The sequence below is a fragment of the Zea mays genome, chromosome 4 (genome assembly GCF_902167145.1).
Source record: "Zea mays cultivar B73 chromosome 4, Zm-B73-REFERENCE-NAM-5.0, whole genome shotgun sequence".
NCBI lineage: Eukaryota > Viridiplantae > Streptophyta > Magnoliopsida > Poales > Poaceae > Zea > Zea mays.
Genome location: NC_050099.1, coordinates 34161428 through 34186885, shown reverse-complemented (window position 1 = coordinate 34186885; position 25458 = coordinate 34161428). Strand labels below are relative to the sequence as shown.

General features: G+C 46.0%; 1 protein-coding gene and 1 long non-coding RNA gene across 2 annotated transcripts; one reads left to right on the top strand and one right to left on the bottom strand.

The window, feature by feature from the left end:
* Positions 1 to 4960: 4960 nt before the first annotated feature.
* Positions 4961 to 6274, top strand: LOC111591301 (uncharacterized). Its single transcript, XR_002750458.2, has 2 exons — positions 4961 to 5811; positions 5902 to 6274. It is a non-coding gene; the product is annotated as an uncharacterized lncRNA (long non-coding RNA).
* A 1003-nt stretch (positions 6275 to 7277) lies between these two features.
* On the bottom strand, positions 7278 to 9063 carry LOC100272856 (putative FAD-binding Berberine family protein). Its single transcript, NM_001147309.1, has one exon. The coding sequence runs from the start codon at positions 9018 to 9020 to the stop codon at positions 7374 to 7376; it is 1647 nt and encodes a 548-aa protein (NP_001140781.1). The 5' UTR covers positions 9021 to 9063; the 3' UTR covers positions 7278 to 7373.
* Between the last annotated feature and the right edge of the window lie 16395 nt (positions 9064 to 25458).

Below are 25458 nucleotides of genomic sequence, written 5' to 3'. Positions count from 1 at the left end.
GCCGTCCACAGAAAAAATGGAAGAGGTAAAAGAAGCAACTGAGGGATCCAAAACATCAGAAGTTTTGAGTCCTGCAGCAAACATTGAGACAGTAAAAAATCAAAAAGTGCCAGCAGTGACTCCGAAAAGAAAGAGAATGGCTAATGTGCTAGATGTACTGGAAACGATCAAATCTTCAAGCACACCTCCGAAGAAGGCTGCTGTCATTCCTGAAACAACAACTAAAATTTCTGGTTCTAAAGCTCCAGAGCAAGAGACTGAAGCCGAAGCTGGGCCCTCAGAGCCCGCAAAGATAAAATCCTTGGAAAGTGAGGCAGAAAAAATAACAAAGCCAACTTTTGTTGAAGAAACCGGTGTTATTGCCCCCGAAGCATCCCTCAAAGTTCGTGATTATATTGTTCGTCATGCTTCGGGGAAAAAACTATCAGAAAAAGAAGAGCAAGAGGCCCAGCACTACGCCCAAAAACTGAAATATCCAAAGGGGGCGTTAATATTCAATGGCAGTGGAGAAGAGGACTTCTTGTATTGTCTCCCCGACAGCAAGGAGATTTCTGTCTGTCGGGAGATGAGCAAGAACTTCGGATTCCCAACTTTAGAAGACGGGCTCTCGGTGCTGTCGAAGAACGATCTGGCCGACAGCCTGGCTTACAATAGCTTAAAGGTGCGACAAATGAAATCCTTGTATTTTTTGTTGAGTCCAAAATTTTTCGTTTGTTTAAACCTATTGACGCACACATATTTCTCTTTGCAGGGCCTGATACTTAGCAATGCCCTCAGGGCACAGAAAGATGCTGAAGACGAAGGGTGTTCTATAGCCCTGAGCAACCTTCGTTCCGAAGTTATTGAACTGAGGAACGAAGGTCTCGAAAAAGATAAAATATTACACTCATTGATAAATAAAATAAAGGAAGACGAAGCTGCTTTTAAAGGTCAAGCTGAAGCTCAGAAGCGCGAAATTGAAGATCTTCGGAGACAACTGGCCAGAGCCAAGGAAGAACGCATACTTGAAGAAACAAAGCGAGAACTCAGCGACCAATGGGCAGATCACCTAGAAATAACTGTGGAAGAGCTTCGTTCGTCCAGAAAGAGATGCTATAACAAATCTATAGAGTGTGTTAAGAAGTTAAAAGCTAGCTTCGCCAGGGTCGGCGCCTTCTCAAGCGAAGAAAACTTTACGAGAGGCAATCCCGAAGGTCCCATCGAATGGATCGACCACGAAGCTGAGGCCTTCGAAGAAATTTTAAATAGCCGTGGAGATATATGTGCCTTCTCTGGTGCCAGAGGAATTGCCACCATCTTAGAGAAGAAGGGCTGCGAACATGTAAAAATTTTAGCACAATCCGAAGCTGCTTTGTCCTTTGAAGATGCAAGAGATCCTTCGGCCGAAGCTAGTATAATTGGTGGAAATTTTTTTACCGATATCTGGGATAATGGTGGCCGAGAAATGGCCGGAGAAATTATTCGAAGAAGTGAAAAGGGCATTCACGATGCTAGAGAAGTAGCTGAGGCTGCTGAAAAGAGCGCAGAGGCCGAAGGTCAATTAGGTATTAACTAATAGTTTTTATTGTGTTGTAATCTTAGGCTTTAAGATTTGTTTGCGATTTGTAATAGCAATGTAGCCGTATCCTGTCTTACTTCAGATCCTGCTAAAGCGTCTTCGGACCCTCAGCCGAAAGGAGACGACGAAATTAAAAAGATGGCTGAAGATATTATGGACGAAGTCGTCAATCGGCTCCTGAACGAGGCTGCAGAAGTCGTTTTGAGAGAAGATTAAGTATTTTTGTAAAAAACTTCTGAAATGTAATATACTGTAACATTTTGTAACCCCAAATGTAATATACCTATTTTTGTTAGTCAATTCTTTACGATGCATGAAACTTTACACGTACCGCTTTTGAGTCTTTGACGAAAAAACACCTTCCCTTCTTTTCATGCTTCGTGAAGAAGAATTTTTCTTTGTCACAACAATATCCAATGTTCTGATGAATAATATCCAGGCTTCGTGAAGATATTTTCCGAAGCTACACTTCCGAAGATCAATGATGTATCTTTTTGTGACTATGATTTCTCCCTTTTTTCAAAGCGTTCTTCTGTAGATTAATAATGTGTCCACCTCTTGTGCCATATGCAAAATGATGTATGATGCTTATGCTATGCGAAATGATGCGATGATGTTATGTTATGTGAGATGACGTTTATTCCGAAGATACATACGCATCCCTGCAATAAAACACAATCTTTTATAAGCCTCCCTTAGGAGCTTCTTCGCTTTTTACTTCAGCGGAATCAGCGTTTATTTTTCGCTGTAAGCCTCCCTTAGGAGCTTCTTCGCCTTTTACTTTCAGCGGTATTCGCGTTGACTTTTCGCGCTTCGCCTTTTACTTAGGCGGTATCAGCGTTGACTTTTCGCTGTATGCTCTGCATTCCCTTTGGAACGACTTTGGAGCAGAAAACTTACACTGCGCTCCCTTTGGAACGACTTTTTTGTGACTTCGGCAAACTTACTCTGCGTTCCTTAGAACGACTTTTTGTTGCTTCGAAGAATTTTCGATAGTTCGAAGGTCCTCTTTATTATCACAAGTCTTTGAACTTCAATCAATTTAAGCCTGTGAAGAAAACATATTTTCCTTGTAGGAATCAACGAAACTAATTACATGAAACCTAAACAATGTCCTTTATTACAGAAAATAAAACTGAATGAAAAAGATTGCTATTAAGGTAGGATATTTGTCAATAGATGTGCTTTGACTCTGGCACAGTGCTATTGACTGTACGAGCTTCGGACTGCTCTCTGAAGTCCCTCTGGTGTGGAGCATACTGGCTCCCTTCTGGCTGCTGGCCTTGTTGCAACGGAGGTGGAGGCGGAGGCTGTTGCCAGGAAGCTTGAGGCTGACTCGCCGAAGCAACATAAACTGCAGGATGATTGCCCACATATTCTGGGATGTAGGGCGAATGATACGAAGCTGTATGCATGACCTGCTTCGGCTGAGCTTGTTGTGCTGCGGCTTCAGCTATTTCCTTTTGCTTCTGAATAGTAACATGGCACATCCTGGTAGTATGGCCTTTGTTCTCACCGCAGAATAAGCAAAAGATTCTTCTCGGTTGATCGCCAAATCTTCCTCCAAAGCCCCTGGCGCCTCTGCCTCTTGGAGCTGGTGGTCGGAAGGAGCTTTGCTGTTGCCCCGAAGCCTGTGAGGAACATTGTGGCCTTTGCTGTTGGCTTCCTCTATCATCATTTTGTGTAGAGTTATGAATTGATCTCACGTGCCTCGGGTAGAACCTCCCTCCGAAGCCCCTGGTCATTTCAGAAAACCTGAAAGCCTCCTCCCTTCTTTGGCGAAAATCATTATCGGCCCGAATGTACTCGTCCATCTTCTGGAGCAGCTTCTCCAAAGTTTGAGGAGGCTTCCTAGCGAAGTACTGAGCTGACGGTCCTGGCCGAAGCCCCTTGATCATGGCCTCAATGACAATTTCATTGGGCACCGTTGGTGCCTGTGCCCTCAAACGCAAGAACCTTCGGACATACGCCTGAAGGTATTCTTCGTGATCCTGGGTGCACTGGAACAGGGCCTGAGCAGTGACCGGCTTCGTCTGAAATCCTTGAAAGCTAGTTAACAACAAGTCCTTCAGCTTCTGCCATGAAGTGATCGTTCCTGGTCGAAGGGAGGAATACCAGGTTTGAGCAACACTCCTGACAGCCATAACGAAAGATTTGGCCATGACTGAAGCATTGCCACCATACGAAGATACTGTTGCTTCGTAGCTCATCAAAAACTGCTTCGGGTCTGAGTGGCCATCGAATACGGGAAGCTGGGGCGGCTTGTAGGACGGAGGCCAAGGTGTAGCCTGCAGCTCAGCGGACAGAGGAGAAGCATCATCAAAAACAAAATTCCCATGATGGAAATTGTCATAACAGTCATCTTCGTTGGGAAAACCCTCCTGATGAAGATCTTGGTGTTGAGGCCTTCGGTGCTGCTCATCCTGGGCAAGATGACGAACTTCTTCAGAGGCTTCGTCTATCTGCCTCTGCAGTTCAGCTAGCCTGGCCATCTTTTCTTTCTTCCTCTGTACTTGTTGATGAAGCATCTCCATATCTCTGATTTCTTGATCTATCTCGTCTCTGGTGGTGTCGGGCTGACAGCCTTCCTTTTCTGGCTTCGGGCCTCCCGCAGGGAGACTGTCTCCTGATTGTGGTCCAGTGGTTGCAGAGCTGCAGCCCCAGTCGCTGAAGCCTTCTTCGGCGCCATAACGAAGGTTTATGATCGCCGAAGGTGTTCAAAAAACTCAGAGTGGAAGTGAGTTCACCGGAGGTGGGCGCCAATGTTGGGGACTTGTTCTCAAATGCTAGGAGTTAAGAACAAGGCAACATAGAAAATGTTAATTTCTAAAGTCCTTCGTCCTTCGAAGCATTATTTCCCTTAGGGTATAATGATTCTCGGACGAAGGTAATGAAGAGCGTACCTTCATAAATTTATTATACAGTGACGAAGGATAAAATGTAAAGAATATAAAAGGTAACATAGATAATTATATATTACTATCAGACATAGACATAAATATCTTTGAGTTACAAATGTACCTCCAACTGGAAGGAGATGACAATACAAGCGTGACGCAAAAAGCGAATGCCAAGTCAGCGTGAACAGTACGAGGGTACTGTTCTCTTATTTATAGGCACGGGACACAACCCATACAAAATTACATTCATGCCCTTTACACTTGATAATAATTCTATAGTAATCTGTCGAGGTTTAAATAGCCTTTTCATCTATAAGTCGGTTTCACTTTTTGCTACCGCGCCGAAGCTTTCCTGCTCACACCTTCGGCTCTGTATCAACCTTCGTATTACTCTGGTCTACTGTGATGCTGACTTGAATCCGAAGATACCTGTTCACACATTATACTCCAGAAATACTGTTAAATCCTGTTTTTGAGGACCTTCGGATGCCGAAGGTCCCCAACACTAATTACTGGAGAATGCTAAAGAATATTTTAGTCTTGTTATGATTCATTTAATATGATTTGAATACTAATAGTTCTTCCAATCAATCAAATATGGTAGGGACTAAATTTAACTAAAGGAACGAAACAGTCCTAAGAACATTATAGCTACAGTTAAGAGCACGGTCGCTCGAAAATGAAGTTAGATGTCGCAGTAATCTGATCTCTAGTGCAAGTGTCAAAATTCAAACGCAGCAAGCCGCTCGATTGTGCTGAGCTTATTGTTGGAGAACACGAGAAGGGTGGGTGGCAACTGGCAAGCCGTGGAGGAATGGCTGGCTTTTCTGGCGGGACGGAGGAAGGAATCGACACGGCGGAGGCACGGAGCACGAGGCAGAGCGATAGCGATGGACCGAGGAGGACTGGCGGGCCGGTTGCCTGCCGGCCAAGTGCGCACTGGGCCCCAGCAAGCGGACCGTCGGCGTACGTGTACGGCGCAGCGACGCCGACAGCCCCTGCCTCCTGCGAACCGCCGTTCTCTGCCGGTTCGGTAGGCCATCATGTACATTGGCGCGTGTGTCAACAGCAACACCGTCTGTCTGTACAGCGTCCCAGACCAAACCGCCGCCGGAGGAGCGTTGGCGATGGCGGAGAGACCGAGAGAGGCAGCGGCTTTGAACAGGAAGCCATTGCATTGCATGCGGTGAACGAGAGAGAGTACTGGCCAACAAGCTAGCGGGGCGTGTTGTCCTGCTTGCTGTCGTTTCGGCATGCGTGCTCACTCCGATCAATCCACACTTCCACTCTTCCCCCCCCCCCCCCCCCCCCCCCCCAATCGATCGATCCGTCCATCGCCTTTTAATTTCAGAGGTGCGCGCACCACCACTGGCACCCTTCTTTTCTTGCTTCTACTTGACCGCCCTTCCTTCCGTCGTGCTCATCTTCTTCTCCCACGCCCAGGCAGGCTCATGTGATGGTCGATCTTGATGGATGGACGCAGACGCAGTTGAAAAGCTAGCGGGAGCCATCGCCATCGCCAATAAAGCAGTAAAGGAAGCAGCGGCTCGCGGAGAAAAGCGACGACGTGCAGGGCAGGCAGGCAGGCGTCTTCTACAAGACTCTTCCATCGCCCACCTTTTAAGCTTTTCTTCTTCTTCTTTTTTTTTTGACAACTTTAGCTTTCTCAAGATCTACTCGCTCAGTGTCTACAAGACTCCATCGAACCATACAGAGAAGAGAAATATATACAGTTTTTTCCGTCTCTCTAAGGTGCAACGGTACAACGGATTTCGTCTCTCTAGGGGGAAGTACAGTGGAACAACGTAGGGCCTGCGGGGCTAGCATTCGGCCCAAGATTAGTGACACAAACACCTACGGCCCAGCAGACTACCCCCGCGCAATCTCGGCACGCAAGCAATTGCAAGCTCACCGTCGATTGTGGCCCACTCAACCAAAAGAGGCAGTGAGCCCATTTAGATTTCGGAGGCCTCGCTAGAGTCCCAGCCTTCCCAGTTAATCCCACCACCAATCCACCAGAATACTGGCATGGGGTCAATTCTTCAGAAGGACGTCTGGGGGCAATAGAGCAGTGTTTTTTTTGTTTACCAAAAGACAAAAGAAAAACATTTTGTAGGTTGGATGGAGTCCAAAGAACACTTCCGAATCATCTTCTACTACTCTGGCACCTGAATCCCTGCACTTTTTTTAAGATAATGGAAAAAATGCAATTACTATCTTTTACGGTTGCTTATGTACGGCCTTACAAAACAGTCCACACAAATCATGAACGAACTAAAAGTGACATAGAAAGAAAGTCTAAGATATAGGTGGAAAATCAATAAAACACTAAAATTCTAGCATTAAACTGTTAACCATGTCTTGCAAAAATCTCCATAGCCACCACAACCTCTAGAGAGCGCACTTGCCGCGTCCTATTGATTGTTGTATAATGAAGCAGCCGGCATATGGACACAAGCTGATATCAAAGCACAAACTGGTGAAAGAAGAACCAAACCGAGCCTGAAATCTGAAAGCTACAGGCACGCTGCGTTTCAAAATTCAGAGTGGCAAGCCAGAGCCAAACAGCACCAGCACCAAAAACTTCTCTGCGTCAGGGCCCAATGACATGACACCGCACGTCCTCTCCTCGCATAAAGGTAGGAAGACTCCCTCCCACTGGTCAAACTGTCAAAGTCAGACACTTATAGCCTCCGACTCCGAGAGACCAAGAGATTCCACATCAGTCGTCGTACGGCTACGATACATGGACCAGTTTCACTTGTAGATTCTCCATCGCAGTTCAAGTAACAGCACTAACATGTTAAAAAACAGAGATCGGGCAGGAATTCTGCACTTTATTTGTGCCATAGATGCGCCATGGGGACATTTTTGCTAATTACGGTACAGCTTACAAGTTCACCACCCAATCATGTCTACAGAGGGGGAATGCTTTGTGCATTGTTGAACACATTGCCGGGGTCCACCGCCGTCTTTGCCCCGACCAGGCGGTCGAAGTTGTCGCCGAAGTACGCGGCGCCCCACGACGAGCGCGCGCGCGCCACCGCCGCCTTCGACGACCCTCCCGCCGGGGCGGTCCAGTTGTTGGCGCCGAGGTCGAGGTCCAGGTAGTTGACGTACGCGGCACGGGGGCCCTTGGACACGTGGGGCGCCATGAACGCGTAGAGCGACCGGAGCCACCGCACACAGAACTCCCCGGCGGCGGCGGCGGCGCGGCCACCGAGCTCGCCGTCCTCGTCCCAGTACACCTGGTACTGCACGCCGTACAGGGTCCCGGCGCGGTGCGGGAACGGCGTGTCGCCGCTCGCGATCCGGGCCATGGCGCCGCCGTAGGGGTCCAGGATCACGTACCCGCCCCCCTGCCCCTGCCCCTGCCGCGGGGGCCCCGTGGAAAGGTACCGGACGATGTCCGCCATGGCGCGCCGCGAGATCGGCGACCGCACGTAGTCGGACTTGCCCTTGAAGTACTGCCTCGACCCTAGCTGGCGGTTCGGAAGGTCGGCCGCCGTGTCGAGGCCGGCGAACTGGGCGGTCGCATCCAGCCAGCTCGCCTCGCCGAGCTCCGACTCGGCCAGCCCGAGCTCTGGGAAGCTTTGGCGCAGCGCTGACAGGGCACGGTGCTTCGGTCCAAGCACCTGGCCGGAGAACGAGACGGACACGTTGCCGTCCAGCGATGACGGACCGGTCGGGAGGTACACGGAGAGGTAGAAGTCATCGGGCAGGCTGGGCGCCACGAGCTGCCACCTGTGGACGAGCCCGGCGACGAGCTCGACCGGGCCGGTCCGGCCCACCGAGAGCACGGTGACGTTGCGAGGGACCGGGACGAGCCGGAGCTTCCAGGCGTACACTACGCCCCAGCTCCCGCCGCCGCCGCCGCGGATGGCCCAGAAGACGTCGCGGCCCATCGCGGCCCGGTCGAGCGCCCTGCCGTCCGCGTCGACGAGCACCGCGTCCAGCACGTTGTCGGCCGCCAGCCCGAACCTGCGCGACAGCAGCCCGAAGCCGCCGCCGGAGACGGTGCCGCCCAGGCCGATGGTCGAGCAGGAGCCCGCCGAGAACGCCAGCGACCGGCCGGACCGGCCCACGGCGTGGTACAGTTCGCCCAGCGTCGCGCCGGCCTCGGCCCAGGCCGTGGCCGAGCCCCGGTCCACGCGGACCCGGTTCAGGTTCGCGACGTCGATCACCACGAACGGCACCCGGTTCTCCGAGGTGTACGAGAGGCCCTCGTAGCTGTGCCCGCCGCTGCGCACGCGGACCGCCAGCGAGCTGCTCCGCGCGCAGAGCACGGAGCGCTGCAGGTCCTGCCTGGAGCCCGGGAGCACCACGGCGGCCGGCTTGCCGACGTCCGGGAGCGCGAACCGGAGGTTGCTGATGGAGGAGTTGAGGACCCCGGCGTAGCTCCGGGACGTCGGGAGCGTGAAGTTGGTGACGCCGTGGGAGATGAGGCAGGAGGCGAGGCTGCGTGCTGCGCCATCGTCGTCTGCGCCAGCCGCACGGCACGATATGATTTGGTTCAGTGAAAGGAAGAGGGAAACCACGAGAGCTGCGATGGAGCAGCTCATGGAGAGAGAGAGAGAGGAGCCGTGGACAGTGAGCTAGAGAGTGACTCGACGAGGAATGCCAACGGCTTGACTCCAGTGATGGAATTGCATATAGCTCGATCGTGGTGAGGCCATGGAGGTCGCTCTCATGGAAGTGGGTTTGAACGGTGGTGGTGTCTGTCAGTTTTCGCGCGCGCGTGTTTCTGATCTGTTCTGTGGAGTTCAGGAAAGTTCAGAACATGAAGAAAGAAGCAAAACACAAGCTGCTACAGATATAAAATCCGGAGAGATCGGCACGGATCACACATGCAAATTGGGAGCTGAAATTCTGGGGGAGGTTGTTAATTTGAGCAGCCCGGAAGCGGCAATAGCTGCAATGGCGCGGTCGTAGGAGAAAGAAGCGAGTCAACATCAGTGAAAGTGACATGGTGAACCATACGTGCAATAAAAATATTGTATTCCAAATTGAAATTTTATTTGCGGACAAATGGTTTTAAGGAAGACTTGACCTTGGTGCGGTGGTGCCCGTGACACCCGGGCTACACGGAGGCCACTTTCAAAGGTGGACTATACGTCTATACGGACCACTGATTTGAGCGAGCCGTCGATCCGTATCAATCGATCTGACTCTAAGCCCCTCTTGGCATTGTACAATTTGAGATGGTGGTTTGGTTTTCCAAGGACGAGTGATAGTTAAGAGACTACATGATATAATCTTAAACCTTTAGACCATAAATACGATACAACCGTTGGTTATGCAAATTCAAAGGTCATGAAAAAAATTTGATCACTGTTGGTTGGAGTGCAGTTCTCTGGTCGTTGTGGAAGCATAGAAATGATTTCTGTTTCAACAACATTTCCTCTTTAAATGCTGTTAACCTTGTGTTTCTGTGCTGCTCTTGGTTGGATGCTTGGGCGATTCTTCAGAAAGAAACTTCAAGAAAGATGCTGCTGGAAGGAAGTTCCCTTCTCAGAAGAATGGTTAAGGAGGTCTTCAACAGGAAATTTGGCTGGCGCCGATGGATAAAAGGCTGTGCAACTAACGTTGAGCGCGATGTCTGTTTGTTTTGGATGTGTGGCTTGCCTGGCTCTCGGAAGCCCTTTTGGTTCTAGGGTATTTGTTTCACAATGTGTTGCTTTTGTCTGGTCGCTGGGGCTTTGTTTGTGGTCGGCCTTGCCAAAAACCGGTTGGTAGTGGTTGTGCGGTATGATTTTTTTGTCAGAAACTGTAGTGATCCACCCTTGGCCTGGATGGCTTGCTTATGCTCTTTTAGTTCTATGAGCTAAGTGGTGTAATAAGTAGTTTTTTCGTTTGAATGTTGTTAAAACTGTGGTCCTATTTCTTAATGAAATAGGGGGGGATCCCCTTTCTGTTAAAAAAAATACGATACAACTAAAAGACATTATGTATGAAGGATCGTGTAGAGACGGGCTTCTCGCGGAGAGCTCTCTTGTATTTTTTCAATTAGCTCTCTAGAGACTCATATTAAATAGGGTTGTATATGACCTAACGTTGATTGGTTCGGTCTAGTTCTAACATTCGTGGATCCCACCTCATCCTCGAGCAACAATACATGCTCGGCTTATGACATTGACATACTATCTATGAGAGACGAGGCTTGTATGGGTCTCGAAATTCAGAACCTAACCGAACATTTTGTTGTGACCGACTCTTTCGTGAACTAGATAATAGGGACTATCAGGAGATAGTCGCTATCGACACCTGTGAGAATGTACTGTACAAATTCTTCATCTTCTAGAGGTAGGCAAACTGTTGTCATTTCATCACCCAGAGATTTTTCTTTTTGGTATTTGCTAGGGCTAATTGCACATTGATGATTTGCTTTTGTTTGCAAGGCTAAGGTGCCTTGGATCTATGCCTAGTCTTGAACTATGGTTTTGACTAAAAAAACTTTAATCAATGTGCCTTTTTAATAGTGACGAGATGATATAACTCAGAACTTGTCGATCTCTTTTTCATCGTCGTCCTTTCGGGAGATTTTGGTCGATGACGTCTTAGTGTCACTAGTCAGGAAGTCGAGCAGCTTTGCTCCACAGATGAAAACCCTAAACTACACATGCTATAGCGCATGGTTGAACTTCGTCAGCTTCTCAGATATAAGTAGACCAAGGAGAGGTTTCGTGGAGATAGATGATGATAAACTCGCCATGATTGTTATTACCATATAAATGTATATGGAGATGCTTAGAAAAACCACCGATAGCCTAAACTCGTGTTGACGTGCATTGCGTGCCGATCTATTGGATGAGGAACCGCCCCTCACAGTGGTGTATATGTATAAGAATTTATTCTAAGAGTCCTACATATAAATACAAGACTCTAGCTAGCTAGTTTATCTTAAAACTAGAACATATATCCTATTACAACTCTTCAAGCTATACAATATCTCTTTGGCCTTGTTTGTTTTGTACCTAAACCATGCAGATTAATAGGTATTGGAGTGAATTGAGGAGGATTTTGACTATTGGTGGATTTATTCTTACTCAATCCCCATAAATTTGGGACAAACGAACATGACCTTAAGTCCTTAACTAGTGAAGCTCTGAGAACAAGAACATCTCGGTAACTGCACCAGTATGATATTTGAAGACACGGACCATTATTATTCCAAGAATCTCAACAACTACATCGGTATGCATGATATTTGAAGATCTCTATCCAAGTTTCAACTATGGTTTTGACCGAAGAAACTTGAATCAACATGTTTTTTTGATAGTGACGAGAGGTGGTAGCTCATAACTTGTTGATCTCTGTCTTTCTAATTTTCGTACTCTAGATTGTCCACCTTGACCTTTTCGTCATCGCCCTTTTGGGAGATTTTGGCCGGCAACGCCTTAGTGTCACTGTTCAGGAAATCCAGTAGCTTTGTGTCGCGGATAGCAGCCCTAAATTATGCATACCATAACATGGTTGGACTTGGAGACAGATCAAGAAGAGGATTCGTGAAAGTAGATGACGATGAACTCGTCATGGTTGTTATTACCATATAAAAGTATGGCAACAAAACTTGGGCCTGCAATATATATACATACATACATACTAGGTGAGTGACCGTGCGTTGCAACGGAACCACTACATTGCAACCTTTAAGTACAAGGATTTTCCACTTGCAACGGGGCCAGAAGCTCCAATGTCTAGGAACAATTCAGAAGAGACAGAAATCAGAAAGCGGATCGAGTCCTTCGGAAGGGCAACAAATTATTGGTTAGGTTGCTTCTTGCTTGTGAAATTGATCGAAAAGCAAAGAAGGATACTGACTTGAGACAATAGGAAAGGAGGGAGGCGAGGCAGAGCATCGAGCGGCCTCGTGAACGCCCGCTTTAGAGCTCGGTGGACGTTCTCCTCATGCCACAACTTCTTCCTCAGCTTGTCCACCAGTAAGACAAAATCGAAAACGCTAGACGTCCTCAACAGAAATGCAATAGGCTTACGACTAAACACCAGGTAGAACAATACACACACGTCTTGTTGCAGTGCAATTTTCCCGTCCCTTCGAAAATGGCTTCTGTTCTTCATGCCTTGAAGCATCGCATTTGCGGAGGACGCCTTCATGGACACTGACACTATCTTCGAGCTAGGTGGCCTCCTTTGCTCCTTCTCCATGGCCATGGACAGAGGAAACAACACAAAAAAATCACTCACCCCAAACACATTCCTCTAATCTTCATAAGAACATATAAGAGTACAATAAAGATAAGAGTACAATATGAAAGACAAGCTCAAATAATAATATAATATCAAGTATGCAATATATATTTGGTCTCAAAGTACAAGTTCAACCACCTTTTGCAATAGGCTAACCAGCTATAAGGATAACAAAATGTAGCATGTCGTAAGTATAAAACTCTCTCTTGCAACTTAATATTACAGACATAGGTTCAACACAATATGAAGCTCTTCATTGCCCCATATATTTTAAAAGAATTGCTCAAAAGAAAATGCATATCTTGTTTTGTATAGGTGATCGAACATTGAGTGTCGCTAACCGTAAAAGGCAGTGCTTCAGCAAAAGAAGCACAACAACACCAATGTTTGTGTAACAAAACATACACACTTTAGCTCCACATTTTCAATGCAAGAAATAAGTAGCCAAATATGGCATCGTCAGTTCATCACTGCTCATGTGACTACATTTTGAATGCAGGAAATAGGTAGCCACATGTGACCATATATTCTAGTGGAATGCTAACCTCTATTTTTTAAAAGGTATTTGAATCCAACACTGACACCTGAATTTACAAAGACTGCAAGAGCAGAAGCAAGAAAAAATGTATTTTAGCTGTTGTCAAATAATTGTCGATCCAAATTGCAGCTCAACATCCCAAGCGCTTTGGTGGATCAAAGTCTTCCCATCGTTCCATTATAAGCTGATCAAAAAAGCTACATCGAAGTTATGCACCATCCGATCATTTTCTCACAAGACCCAAATGGGGCATTGAAGCATTCTCATGGGCATAAACTGCTACTCGGTTCATGGTGTTAACATCACAGTCAACAAGACGTAGCTGAGTTGAAAGCAACAAAAATATCTCCATGAATTGTACTATTTTAGAATAACTGAAAAACAATTGAATAAAAAGGGTGTAAGAGAAAAAACATACGCAGTAGAACAGAGGGGTGGGTCAGTGTAAAATCTAAAACATTATACTCAAGGCATGATTAACATCTCTTTCTTAAAACGAAAAATGTGCAATATTGTATCCATACTCAAAATACCACTTGTAAATGACAAAAGGAGAAATATAAGGATGCAACTGCTAATGAAAAGAATTACCATCCCTTCAAATTTCTCAAGGCACATACAAAATGAAGTGTGACATGCTACTTCTCAATAATGGGACAAAGAAAACAGAACGAGTAGTAACTGGTAAGTAAATCCAGTCGTTGTAGTTAAATTTGCAAATATAGGTTTTATCGTTTTGTTACTAATCATGGTAAGTCTAACATAATGCCAAACAAGCCTAAATATTCTCAGCAACACCGATTGCAAGTTACACGTCCTGTCACATTAACCATTTATCCAAAATTAAGGTGACTATTTTCTTCTTAGACATCATAGGTTCCTTTAACGAAAAGACTCCAATAGATTATCAGTTAGATAAGTCTAACCATAGATATTGTTACTAAAATGGCAATAAAAAGATACTAATACTGTGTTTGACTATCAAATTGCAAGTTACACGTTGCACAAATAATAATTCACAGGTCGAACAGAGATCGCTACAATCGAGTACTTTGACGTCGATGTCCTTGAGGTTGGTGTGAAGCCACTCGGGCGAAAAATGCCTAGGTCAAAGCTCTTGTCAAGTTCATAATAGGCATGCACCACCTGCTAAGGTTAGCTGAATTCTCACTACTTGGTTATCTGACATCTGTCCCTTTTGGAAGCAGTCTCCTAGGAGTTTAGTTATTACTTGGCTACCTCTGGTCTTGATAGAGGGCAGTTAGAGTTAAATTAATCTGCCATTGTGAATTGGTCCAATAATCTGTGGACAACTACCTTGATGTTTGGACTGTAAGACCGCAAACCATGTGGAAATTGGCTCAACTTTTGGTCAATATAGTTATTGTTTTCTGAACCATGGGAAGCTAATGCACATACAATTCAGAGTTTCTACATACCTACATTTGCAAACAGTCTATAAAAAGGTCCATTCATTTTAAAACGTTGACCTCTTAATCTTTTCTGAAGTTTGTTGTTGAAGCAAAACATGGTAGTGGTGGTACTATTAGTATCGTCTTCATAGAATGACACATGATTTAATTTCTACAAAATGACTGCACTTATTCATGTTTAGGAGTACAAACAACTATTTGTGATTCTTTAGCACAAAGGGAAATGAATTCACATTCCTTGAGCCAGGTTATTGTAGCCTACAAATTCTATTGGAAAAAGAATTCTCAAACCTGGTAATCATAGGGCAGTGAGCAGGGGAAAAAAGGTTTCTAAATGGACAAACATGTTTTTTGGTAGCTAAGATGTTCATTAGCTTTGATGACTGTTTAAGTTGTCATTCCTAATCTTCAGTTTTATCCTTCAAAACTATGTTTTTCTAAGGCAGTTGTTTATGCATCAATCTGCGGTATAGACCAGTGCTGCAAAAATAGCCAAACGAAGATGGTCATATCATCTCTAAAGGGCTGGGAAGAAAGTGGAGTTACCGAGGTACAACATGATCATTTGTGTCGGCATCAACACTATCATCTTCATCATCTCCACCTCTGAAAAGTTTTCTAGCAGTTTGCTTGGCGGGGGATTTGCGGGTCCTGCACGTAAGTTGTTTTCAGGACATATATTTAGTATCTCACACAATATGGGATTAAGAAAAACAATCCTTCATGACATTCATTATGTACCTTAGCAACTTCAAGCACAATACGACCAAGATCCGAATGCTTCGTGACATAATGTAGAACCTCATGTGCTCCATCAAAGTATGAGTTGTTCATTAACCCAGTAATCTACCAAGGTAACATGAGTACACATAAAAAATTAGTAAACCGGATTTTTTAAAGCTGGCTAAGAAAATCAGCGGCAGGCAGATGTTTACAATAGTTCTGCTTGTGCGAGAATGTATAACATTATAACGTATAAATACACATGAGGCATAACACAGTACTGGTATAGATTTGCAACAAAATCACTGAATAGTGAACATATAAATTGGTCAGTTTGACAGGACAATATGTACTGGGAAATTGCTATGAAAAAGAGAACTATTATTTTCTGCCAGTATAATTCTATAAAGTGCAAATTGAAACCAAAGGCTAAACTGAAGTAAAAGGCGTACCCTGGCAAACAGATCTTCCCTCATACATGGAACCAAGTACTTCCAAGGCCAGATATCTAAAGTTCGGACAACACAACAATTTGTTAACACACGGGTACTCATTAACTTCACAGAAGTTAAGTTTGGGTGCACAAGGAATCTAGCTACAACTTCAACTAAGAACTCATATGTGCTAATACACGATCAATTGGGTTTCTTAGTACCGTTACAACAGAAGTTCTCTCCCTTGGCAGCTTGGAAGTTAAGCTATAATCATCATGGCTAACAACCAGCTTGCAATCAGGATGGCTGATAAGAATACCAAAATGTAATTAAAAATTGTAAGCAATTACCTTAAGAAAGAATATTGGAATTGAACTCATGGGACAAACACTCATAGTTACTTCACAACAAGGAACAACAATTAAAAAGTGCTCATTCACTACATCGTGCCTGGCATGCCAATCAGATTACTTAATGCACATGAACTCTGCCAATCAGATTCAGAATAGTCATAGGCAAATAACCAAGTTTCAATATTACTTAATGCTTTCGATCTGAATGTCCGCTTTATGAAGAAAATTGCATGTAAATGTAAGGAAACAAGAATATTTCAAATCAAACAGTGATGGGCAATAGATAACATCTATGATTAAGCAAACAATGGTACGCATCAACAAACCTTCTTAAACTGGTGATCACCAAAAGCTCTTGATACTTCAATACGACCTTGTAATCTTCCATTAGAACCTACAGAAACCTCCAGCCTTTGTAATAGCACAAGGTTAAAAGTACCATTCCGAGACGGCATCCCTGCCGGGTCGCAGGTGAACCGGAGCTTGTCCTCCATGGGTGCGCGGAAGAAGACGAGCCCTGTCTCACGCACCGCGTCGATGAGCTTCCAAGGCATGCCATGGTCGGTGTGGCTGACCATGTGAGAGGCGTTCTCCACTACACCTGACTAGACCAGCCCCAACCGCCTCTTGAAAGGGAAATGTGCCTTTGGGCCATTTCTATAATGTTTTGGTGATTAAGTGCCAACACACAATCTTTGAGTTGTTATGTGCCAAACAAGCAAAAAGTGCAAATCATGTGACAAGGTATGTTTCTAGACTTAGTACATTGTTTTGAGTACTAACATATTGTGTCTAAGTGCTAGAAACAGGAAAAGAAAGAATTGCAAAAGACTTGGCTGAGTACAGCCAAAGTCCAGCTCGGTCTGGCACACCGGACTGTCCGGTGGTGCACCATACAATGTCCGGTGCACCAGGCCAGCCTTCGGTGAACAGGCCACTCTCGGGAAAAGTTTGGCGGCATACGACTATAATTCACCCGACTATCTGGTGGTGCACCGGACTGTTCGGTGAGCCAACGGCCGCCAGCGCAACGGTCGGCCGCGCAATCCGCGAGCGACGCGTGGCCCACACCAACGGTCGACAAGGGGCACCGGACTGTCCGGTGTGCCAACTAGCTCAGCGCTGCAACGGTCATCTGCGCCAAAATAGGAAGGAGATCCGCACCGGACCGTCTACAGTGACTGTCCGGTGCACCACCCGACAGAAGGCAACTTTGGCCTTCCTTGTTGGCCTCCAACGGCTCCTAGCTGTCTTGGGGGCTATAAAAGGGACCCCTGGGCGCATGGAGGAGTCACCCAAGCATTCACTAAGCATTCTAAGTCTCACACACTCCGTCTCCACGCACTTGATCGATTGTTTTAGTGATTTGATCTCCATTCTAGTTGTGAACTCTTTGTGCTTCATTTTGAGCTCAAGTCTTGGCTTGTGTGCGTGTGTGTGCTACAGATTTGTGTGTGTTGCTTCCCAACCTTACTCCTGTGCTTTCTTTGTGATCAATCTTGTAAGGGCGAGAGGCTCCAACTTGTAGAGATTCCTCGCAAATGGGAAAAGATATAAGGAAGAAAAGCCATGGTATTCAAGTTGATCATTGGATCACTTGAAAGGGGTTGAGTGCAACCCTCGTCTATTGGGACGCCACAACGTGGAAGTAGGCAAGTGTTACTTGGCCGAACCACAGGATAAAATCGCGTGTCTCTTGTGATTGTTCCTTCTTTAATTATCTGTGTTCGCAAGAGCTTGTCTCATTGACTTGATTAACCCACACTAATATTTTTATAATCAAGGTTGTTGGAATTTAGTGTTGAATTTTACAGGATCACCTATTCACTCCCCCTCTAGGTGCTCTCAATTGGTATCAGAGCCGTTCTCTTCATCTAAGGGACTAATCGCCCGAAGAGATGGATCCTAAGGGAAAGGGGATGGTGGTCAACGACAAGGAGAAGGAGTCCCTCTTCAACGAGCCAAGGGACGACAAGCCCACTGACTCAGGATCGAGTCACAAGAAGAGGGACGGGAAGAAGAAGAGGCGGATCAAGAAGATCATTTACTACGACAGCGACGCCTCCTCTTCTTCACCAAGAGACGACAACGACGATGACTCGTCCAAAAAGAAACCGGTTAATCAAAACTATTCATTTGATTATTCTTGTATTCCGTTCAATTCCAATGCCCATTTGCTTTCAATTCCACTTGGTAAACCTCCACACTTTGATGGAGAAGACTACTCTTTTTGGAGTCACAAAATGCGTAGTCACTTATTTTCTCTCCATCCTAGTATTTGAGAGATAGTTGAAAATGGAATACATTTCGATAGTACGGATAACCCGGTGTTTATTAATGAAAAAATTCATAAGAATGCACAAGCTACCACTGTTTTGCTAGCATCTTTGTGCAGGGACGAATACAACAAGGTGAACGGCTTGAACAACGCCAAGCAAATTTGGGATACCCTCAAGATATCACACAAGGGAAACGACGCCACCATGATCACCAAGATGGAGTTGGTGGAAGGCGAACTGGGAAGATTCGCGATGATCAGGGGAGAGGAGCCAACACAAACATACAACAGGCTCAAGACCCTGGTCAACAAGATTAGGAGCTATGGAAGCACAAGATGGACGGACCACGACATCGTCCGACTAATGCTAAGGTCGTTTACGGTAATTGACCCCCCATCTTGTCAACCTTATTTGTAAGAATCCTAGGTGAGAGCACCTAGAGGGGGGGGGGTGAATAGGTGATCTTGTGAAAAATCAAATACTTGTAGCCACAAAACTTGGTTAAGTGTTAGCACAATGAAATCAAGTGGCTAAGGACCGAGCTCTTGTGAAACACAATAGTCACAAAGAAAACAAGCACAAGAGACACGGTGATTTATCCCATGGTTCGGCCAAGTATAACACTTGCCTACTCCACGTTGTGGTGTCCCAATGGACGAGGGTTGCACTCAACCCCTCTCAAGTGATCCAATGATCAACTTGAATACCACGATATTTTTCTTTCTTATACTCTCTCCCATTTGCGAGGAATCTCCACAACTTGGAGCCTCTCGCCCTTACAATTGATGATCATAAAGAAGCATGAAAGTAAGGGTGGGAAGAGCAACACACGCAAGACTCAAAGCACGAGCACAATCACGCACACAAAGCCACAACTTGAGCTCACAACACAACTCGAGGAGTTCTCTACTCAAATGGTGCTCAAGTTACTATCTCAAAGAATCGAATGCGCGAGAATGGAGTCTTGGTGCTTAGGAATGATCAAGGAATGCTTGGGTATTTCCTCCATGCGCCTAGGGGCCTCTTTTATAGCCCTAAGGCAGCTAGGAGCCGTTGGAGGCAATCTGGGAAGGCAATTCTTGCCTTCTATCGGGTGGCGCACCGGACAGTCCGGTGCACCACCGGACAGACACTGTTCATGGTCCGGTGCAGATCGCCTTCCTAAAATGGCACGACCGACCGTTGCAGAGTTGTAGCCGTTGGCGCACCGGACACTGTCCGGTGCACCCTGCCGACCGTTTGAGCGGGCCACGCGTCGCCCACGGATTTGGCGGCCGACCGTTGCGCTGGCGGCCGTCGGCTCACCGGACAGTCCGGTGCACCACCGGACAGTCCGGTGAATTATAGCCGTACGCCGCCGATGAATTCCCGAGAATGGCCAGTTCGCCAGAAGCCAGCCTGGCGCACTGGACAGTCCGGTGTGCCAGACTGCGCTGAGTCTTGGCTGCTTCAGCCAAGTCCTTTCCTTTTTCTCTTTTCTCTGATTCTAGCACTTAGACAAATATATTAGTACTCAAAAACCAATGTACTAAGTCTAGAATTATACCTTCTTGTTGATTTGCACTTCATTCATCATTTTGCACATAATTACTCACTCAATATATGTTGGGCACTTAATCACCAAAATATACTAGAAATGGCCCACGGGCACATTTCCCTTTCAATCTCCCCCTTTTTGGTGATTTATGCCAACACATCAAAAAACAACCAATAGAAGTGCAACATCAATATACTTGAGAACAAAAATTGTTTTTGATTTAATTTTGGCATATTTGGATCATTCTTTGCCACCACTTGGTTTGTCTTTGAAATCAAACTCATTTTCCTATCTCTAAGTTAAACACATTTATTTAGGCATAAAGAGAGGTATTCCAAGAGAAAAATTGATCAAGAGCCAAAAAACTCCCCCTTTTTCCCATAATCAAATATTCTCCCCACAAGAGACCAAATTTTGCACATACAAGTGTTTTGACAAATCAAAAGTGCTAACTCTACTATTTTCAAATTTCTCAAGTGGTAGTTGATCCATTTGCTTTGGCCTTTAATTTCTCCCCCCTTTGGCATTAAGCACCAAAACGGGATCATTCTCGGCCCTCTACACCCCATTGCCTCACCCAATCGTCAATTAAGAGTAAAAAGGCAATAAGAGCATGGAGATGAACTTGGAGTAAATTACTCTTTCATCGGAGTGCAGTGGAAGTCTTGCATGATCCAAGTTCACCTTTCCCTTTCAATCCACCTTTGAGACTAAATTAAGTAAACTCAAGCACACAGTTAGTCTCAAAGGGTCAAGTTGTAGCATTTCTCCCCCTAAATATGTGCATCATTCACACATGGACTTGTGAGGTCCGGGGATCCCTTCAAAACTTGAGCACCATAAATAAGCAATAATATGAATAAAGGAAGATGATCAAAGACATGAAACACATGTATGCTACAGATCAATCCAAGTTACGCGAATCTAAGACATTTAGCTCACTACGCAGCCTGCAAAAGGTCTTCTCATCTAAAGCCTTGGTAAAGATATCGGCTAGCTGGTTCTCGGTGATAACATAAAACACTTCGATATCTCCCTTTTGCTGGTGGTCTCTCAAAAAGTGATGCCAGATGTCTATGTGCTTTGTGCGGCTGTGTTCAACAGGATTGTCCGCCATGCGGATTGCACTCTTATTATCACATAGGAGTGGGACTTTGCTCAGATTGTAGCCAAAGTCCCGGAGGGTTTGCCTCATCCAAAGTAGTTGCGCGCAACACTGTCCTGCGGCAACATACTCGGCCTCAGCGGTGGATAGGGCAACAAAAGTTTGTTTCTTAGAACTCCAAGACACCAGGGACATTCCTAGGAATTGGCACGTCCCTGATGTACTCTTCCGATCAACCTTGCATCCAGCATAATCGGAGTCTGAATATCCAATTAAGTCAAAGGTAGACCCCTTTAGATACCAGATCCCGAAGCAAGGCGTAGCAACTAAATATCTAAGAATTCTCTTAACGGCCACAAGGTGACACTCCCTTGGGTCGGATTGAAATCTAGCACACATGCATACGCTAAGCATAATATCCGGTCTACTAGCACACAAATAAAGCAGGGATCCTATCATAGACCGGTATGCCTTTTGATCAACGGACTTACCTCCTTTGTTGAGGTCGACATGTCCATCGGTTCCCATTGGAGTCTTTGCGGGCTTGGCGTCCTTCATCCCGAACCGCTTGAGCAAGTCTTGTGTGTACTTCGTTTGAGAGATGAAGGTGCCGTCCTTGAGTTGCTTCACTTGGAACCCAAGGAAGTAGTTCAACTCGCCCATCATAGACATCTCAAATTTCTGTGTCATCACCCTGCTAAACTCTTCACAAGACTTTTGGTTAGTAGAACCAAATATTATGTCATCGACATAAATTTGGCACACAAATAGGTCACCATTACAAGTCTTAGTGAAAAGAGTTGGATCGGCTTTCCCAACCTTGAAAGCATTAGCAATTAGAAAATCTCTAAGGCATTCATACCATGCTCTTGCGGCTTGCTTAAGTCCATAGAGCGCCTTAGAGAGCTTATACACGTGGTCGGGGTACCGTTCATCCTCAAAGCCAGGGGGTTGCTCCACGTACACCTCCTCCTTGATTGACCCGTTGAGAAAAGCGCTCTTCACATCCATTTGGAACAACTTGAAAGAGTGGTGAGCAGCATAGGCTAATAGAATGCGAATAGACTCTAGCCTAGCCACAGGAGCAAAAGTCTCCTTGTATCCAAACCTGCGACTTGGGCATAACCTTTTGCCACAAGTCGAGTCGTCTTGCTTGTTGCGGAACACCCACTTGGTTCCCACAACGTTTTGCTTAGGACGTGGAACCAGTGTCCAAACTTCATTTCGCTTGAAGTTGTTGAGCTCTTCTTGCATGGACAATACCCAGTCCGGATCTAGCAAGGCCTCTTCCACCCTGAAAGGCTCAATAGAAGAGACAAACGAGTAATGCTCACAAAAATTAGCTAGACGTGAGCGAGTAGTTACTCCCTTGCTTATATCACCCAAAATCTGGTCGACGAGATGATTCCTTTGAATCGCCGCTCGGATTTGAGTTGGAGGGGCCGTGGTGCTTCTTCTTCCACAACTTGGTCTTCGTGTGCTCCCCCTTGATCACACGTCTCATCTTGAGGAACCTGTTCATCATCTTGAGTTGGGGGCTGCACCGTCGTTGAGGAAGAAGGTTGATCTTGCTCTTTGTGTTCCTGTGGTCGCACATTTCCAATCGTCATGGTGCGAATTGCGTCCGTTGGAACATCATCTTCATCTACATCATCAAGATCAACTTGCTCTCTTGGAGAGCCATTAGTTTCATCAAATACAACGTCGCTAGAGACTTCAACCAAACCCGATGATTTGTTGAAGACTCTATACGCCTTTGTATTTGAGTCATAACCTAACAAAAACCCTTCTACAGCTTTGGGAGCAAATTTGGAGTTCCTACCTTTCTTCACAAGAATGTAACATTTGCTCCCAAATACACGAAAATATGAAACGTTGGGTTTGTTACCGGTTAGAAGTTTATACGACGTCTTCTTGAGGAGGCGATGAAGGTAGACTCGGTTTATGGCGTGGCAAGCTGTGTTCACAGCTTCCGACCAAAACTGCTCGGGCGTCTAGAATTCTCCAAGCATCGTCCTTGTCATGTCTATAAGCGTCCTGTTCTTCCTCTCTACCACACCGTTTTGCTGTGGTGTGTAGGGAGCAGAGAACTCGTGCTTGATTCCTTCCTCCTCAAGGTACTCCTCCACTTGAAGATTCTTGAACTCAGACCCGTTGTCGCTCCTTATCTTTTTCACCTTGAGCTCAAATTCATTTTGAGCTCTCCTTAGGAAGCGCTTAAGGGTCCCTTGGGTTTCTGATTTATCCTGCAAAAAGAATACCCAAGTGAAGTGGGAAAAATCATCAATAATAACAAGACCATACTTACTTCCCTCGATGCTAAGGTAGGCGACGGGTCCGAAGAGGTCCATATGAAGTAGCTCTAGAGGTCTTGTCGTGGTCATCACATTCTTGCTGTGATGAGTATTTCCCACCTGTTTACCTGCTTGACAAGCTACACAAGGTCTATCTTTTTCGAAAGAAACATTGTTTAGACCTAACACGTGTTCTCCCTTTAGAAGTTTTTGAAGGTTCTTCATCCCAACATGTGCTAAACAGCGATGCCACAGCCAGCCCATGCTAGTCTTAGCAATTAAGCGTGCATCTAGATCGGCCTCCTCCTTCGAAAAATCAACTAAATAGAGTTTTCCATCTAGTACACCCTTAAAAGCTAATGAACCATCAATCCTTCTATAGACAGACACATCTACATTGGTAAATAAGCAATTGTAGCCCATATTACATAGTTGACTAACAGACAACAAGTTATACCCGAGCGATTCAACTAAGAACACATTAGATATGGAATGCTCAGAAGAAATAGCTATCTTCCCTAGACCTTTAACCTTGCCTTGGTTCCCATCTCCAAAGATGATCGAATCTTGGGAATCTTTGCTCTTGACGTAGGAAGTGAACATCTTCTTCTCCCCCGTCATGTGGTTTGTGCATCCGCTGTCGATAATCCAGCTTGAGCCCTCGGATGCATAAACCCACAAGGCAAATTAGGCTTGGGTCTTAGGTACCCAACTCTTGTTGGGTCCTACAAGGTTAGTTACAATATCCTTTGGGACCCAAATGCAAGTCTTATCTTGAAAGGGAAATGTGCCTTTGGGCCATTTCTAAGTATTTTGGTGATTGAATGCAAACACAAGTGCTTAAATGTGAAAATATGCCCAAGGATGATCAAAGTGCAAATCACAAGTTAAGGTATGTTTCTAAGCCTTAGTACATTGGTTTTGTGTACTAATATATTTGTCTAAGTGTTAGAAACAGATAAAAGAAGAGAAGAGAAGACTTGGCTATGAACAGCCAAGGGGCTGTTTCGGTCTGGGGCACCGGACTGTCCGGTGGTGCACCGGACAGTGTCCGGTGGTGCACCGGACAGTGTCCGGTGCGCCAGGCTGCCCCAGCCGAAGAGGCCGCTCTCGGGTTTTTCTCCGGCGACTTCGGCTAAAATTCACCGGACTGTCCGGTGTGCACCGGACTGTCCGGTGAGCCAACGGTCGGCCGGGCCAACGGTCGGCCGCGCGATCGGCGCGCGACACGTGGCCGAGCCAACGGTCGGAAGGAAGCACCGGACTGTCCGGTGTGCACCGGACTGTCCGGTGTGCACCGGACTGTCCGGTGCGCCAGATCTGCAACGGTCGGCAACGGTCGGTTTCGCCATTTAAGGAAACAAATCGGGCACCGGACAGTGTCCGGTGTGCACCGGACTGTCCGGTGCGCCCGACGACAGAAGGCAAGAATAGCCTTCCAGATGTGCTCTCAACGGCTCCTAGCTGCCTTGGGGCTATAAAAGGGACCCCTAGGCGCATGGAGGAGTACACCAAGCATTCCTACAACTCTTCTAAGCACCAAGACATCAATCTCACGCATTCGTTTCATTGTGATAGCATATAGAGCTCTTGTGGAGTTGTGAACTCTTTGTGTTGCGTTGCGAGCTCTTGTTGCGACTTGTGTGCGTGTTGTTGCTCTGATTTTCGAGTCTTGTGTGCGTTGCTTATTCCCACCTTACTCCGTATTCTTTGTGAACTCAATTGTAAGGGCGAGAGACTCCAAGTTGTGGAGATTCCTCGCAAACGGGAAAAGATCAAAGGAAAGAAAAACACCGTGGTATTCAAGTTGATCATTGGATCACTTGAGAGGAGTTGAGTGCAACTCTCGTCCGTTGGGACGCCACAACGTGGAGTAGGCAAGTTTTGTACTTGGCCGAACCACGGGATAACCACCGTGTCAACTCTGTGATTGCTTTCTTGTGGTTATTGTGTTTTGACTCCTCTCTAGCCACTTGGCCATACTTGTGCTAACACTTAACAAGTTCTTGTGGCTTAAGTATTGAAGTTTTACAGGATCACCTATTCACCCCCCCCCCTCTAGGTGCTCTCAATTGGTATCGGAGCCGTTCTCTTCA

Bases quoted from the DNA above. Each gene is read 5' to 3' on its own strand.
- LOC100272856 (NM_001147309.1), bottom strand. From the start codon at position 9,020: ATGAGCTGCTCCATCGCAGCTCTCGTGGTTTCCCTCTTCCTTTCACTG.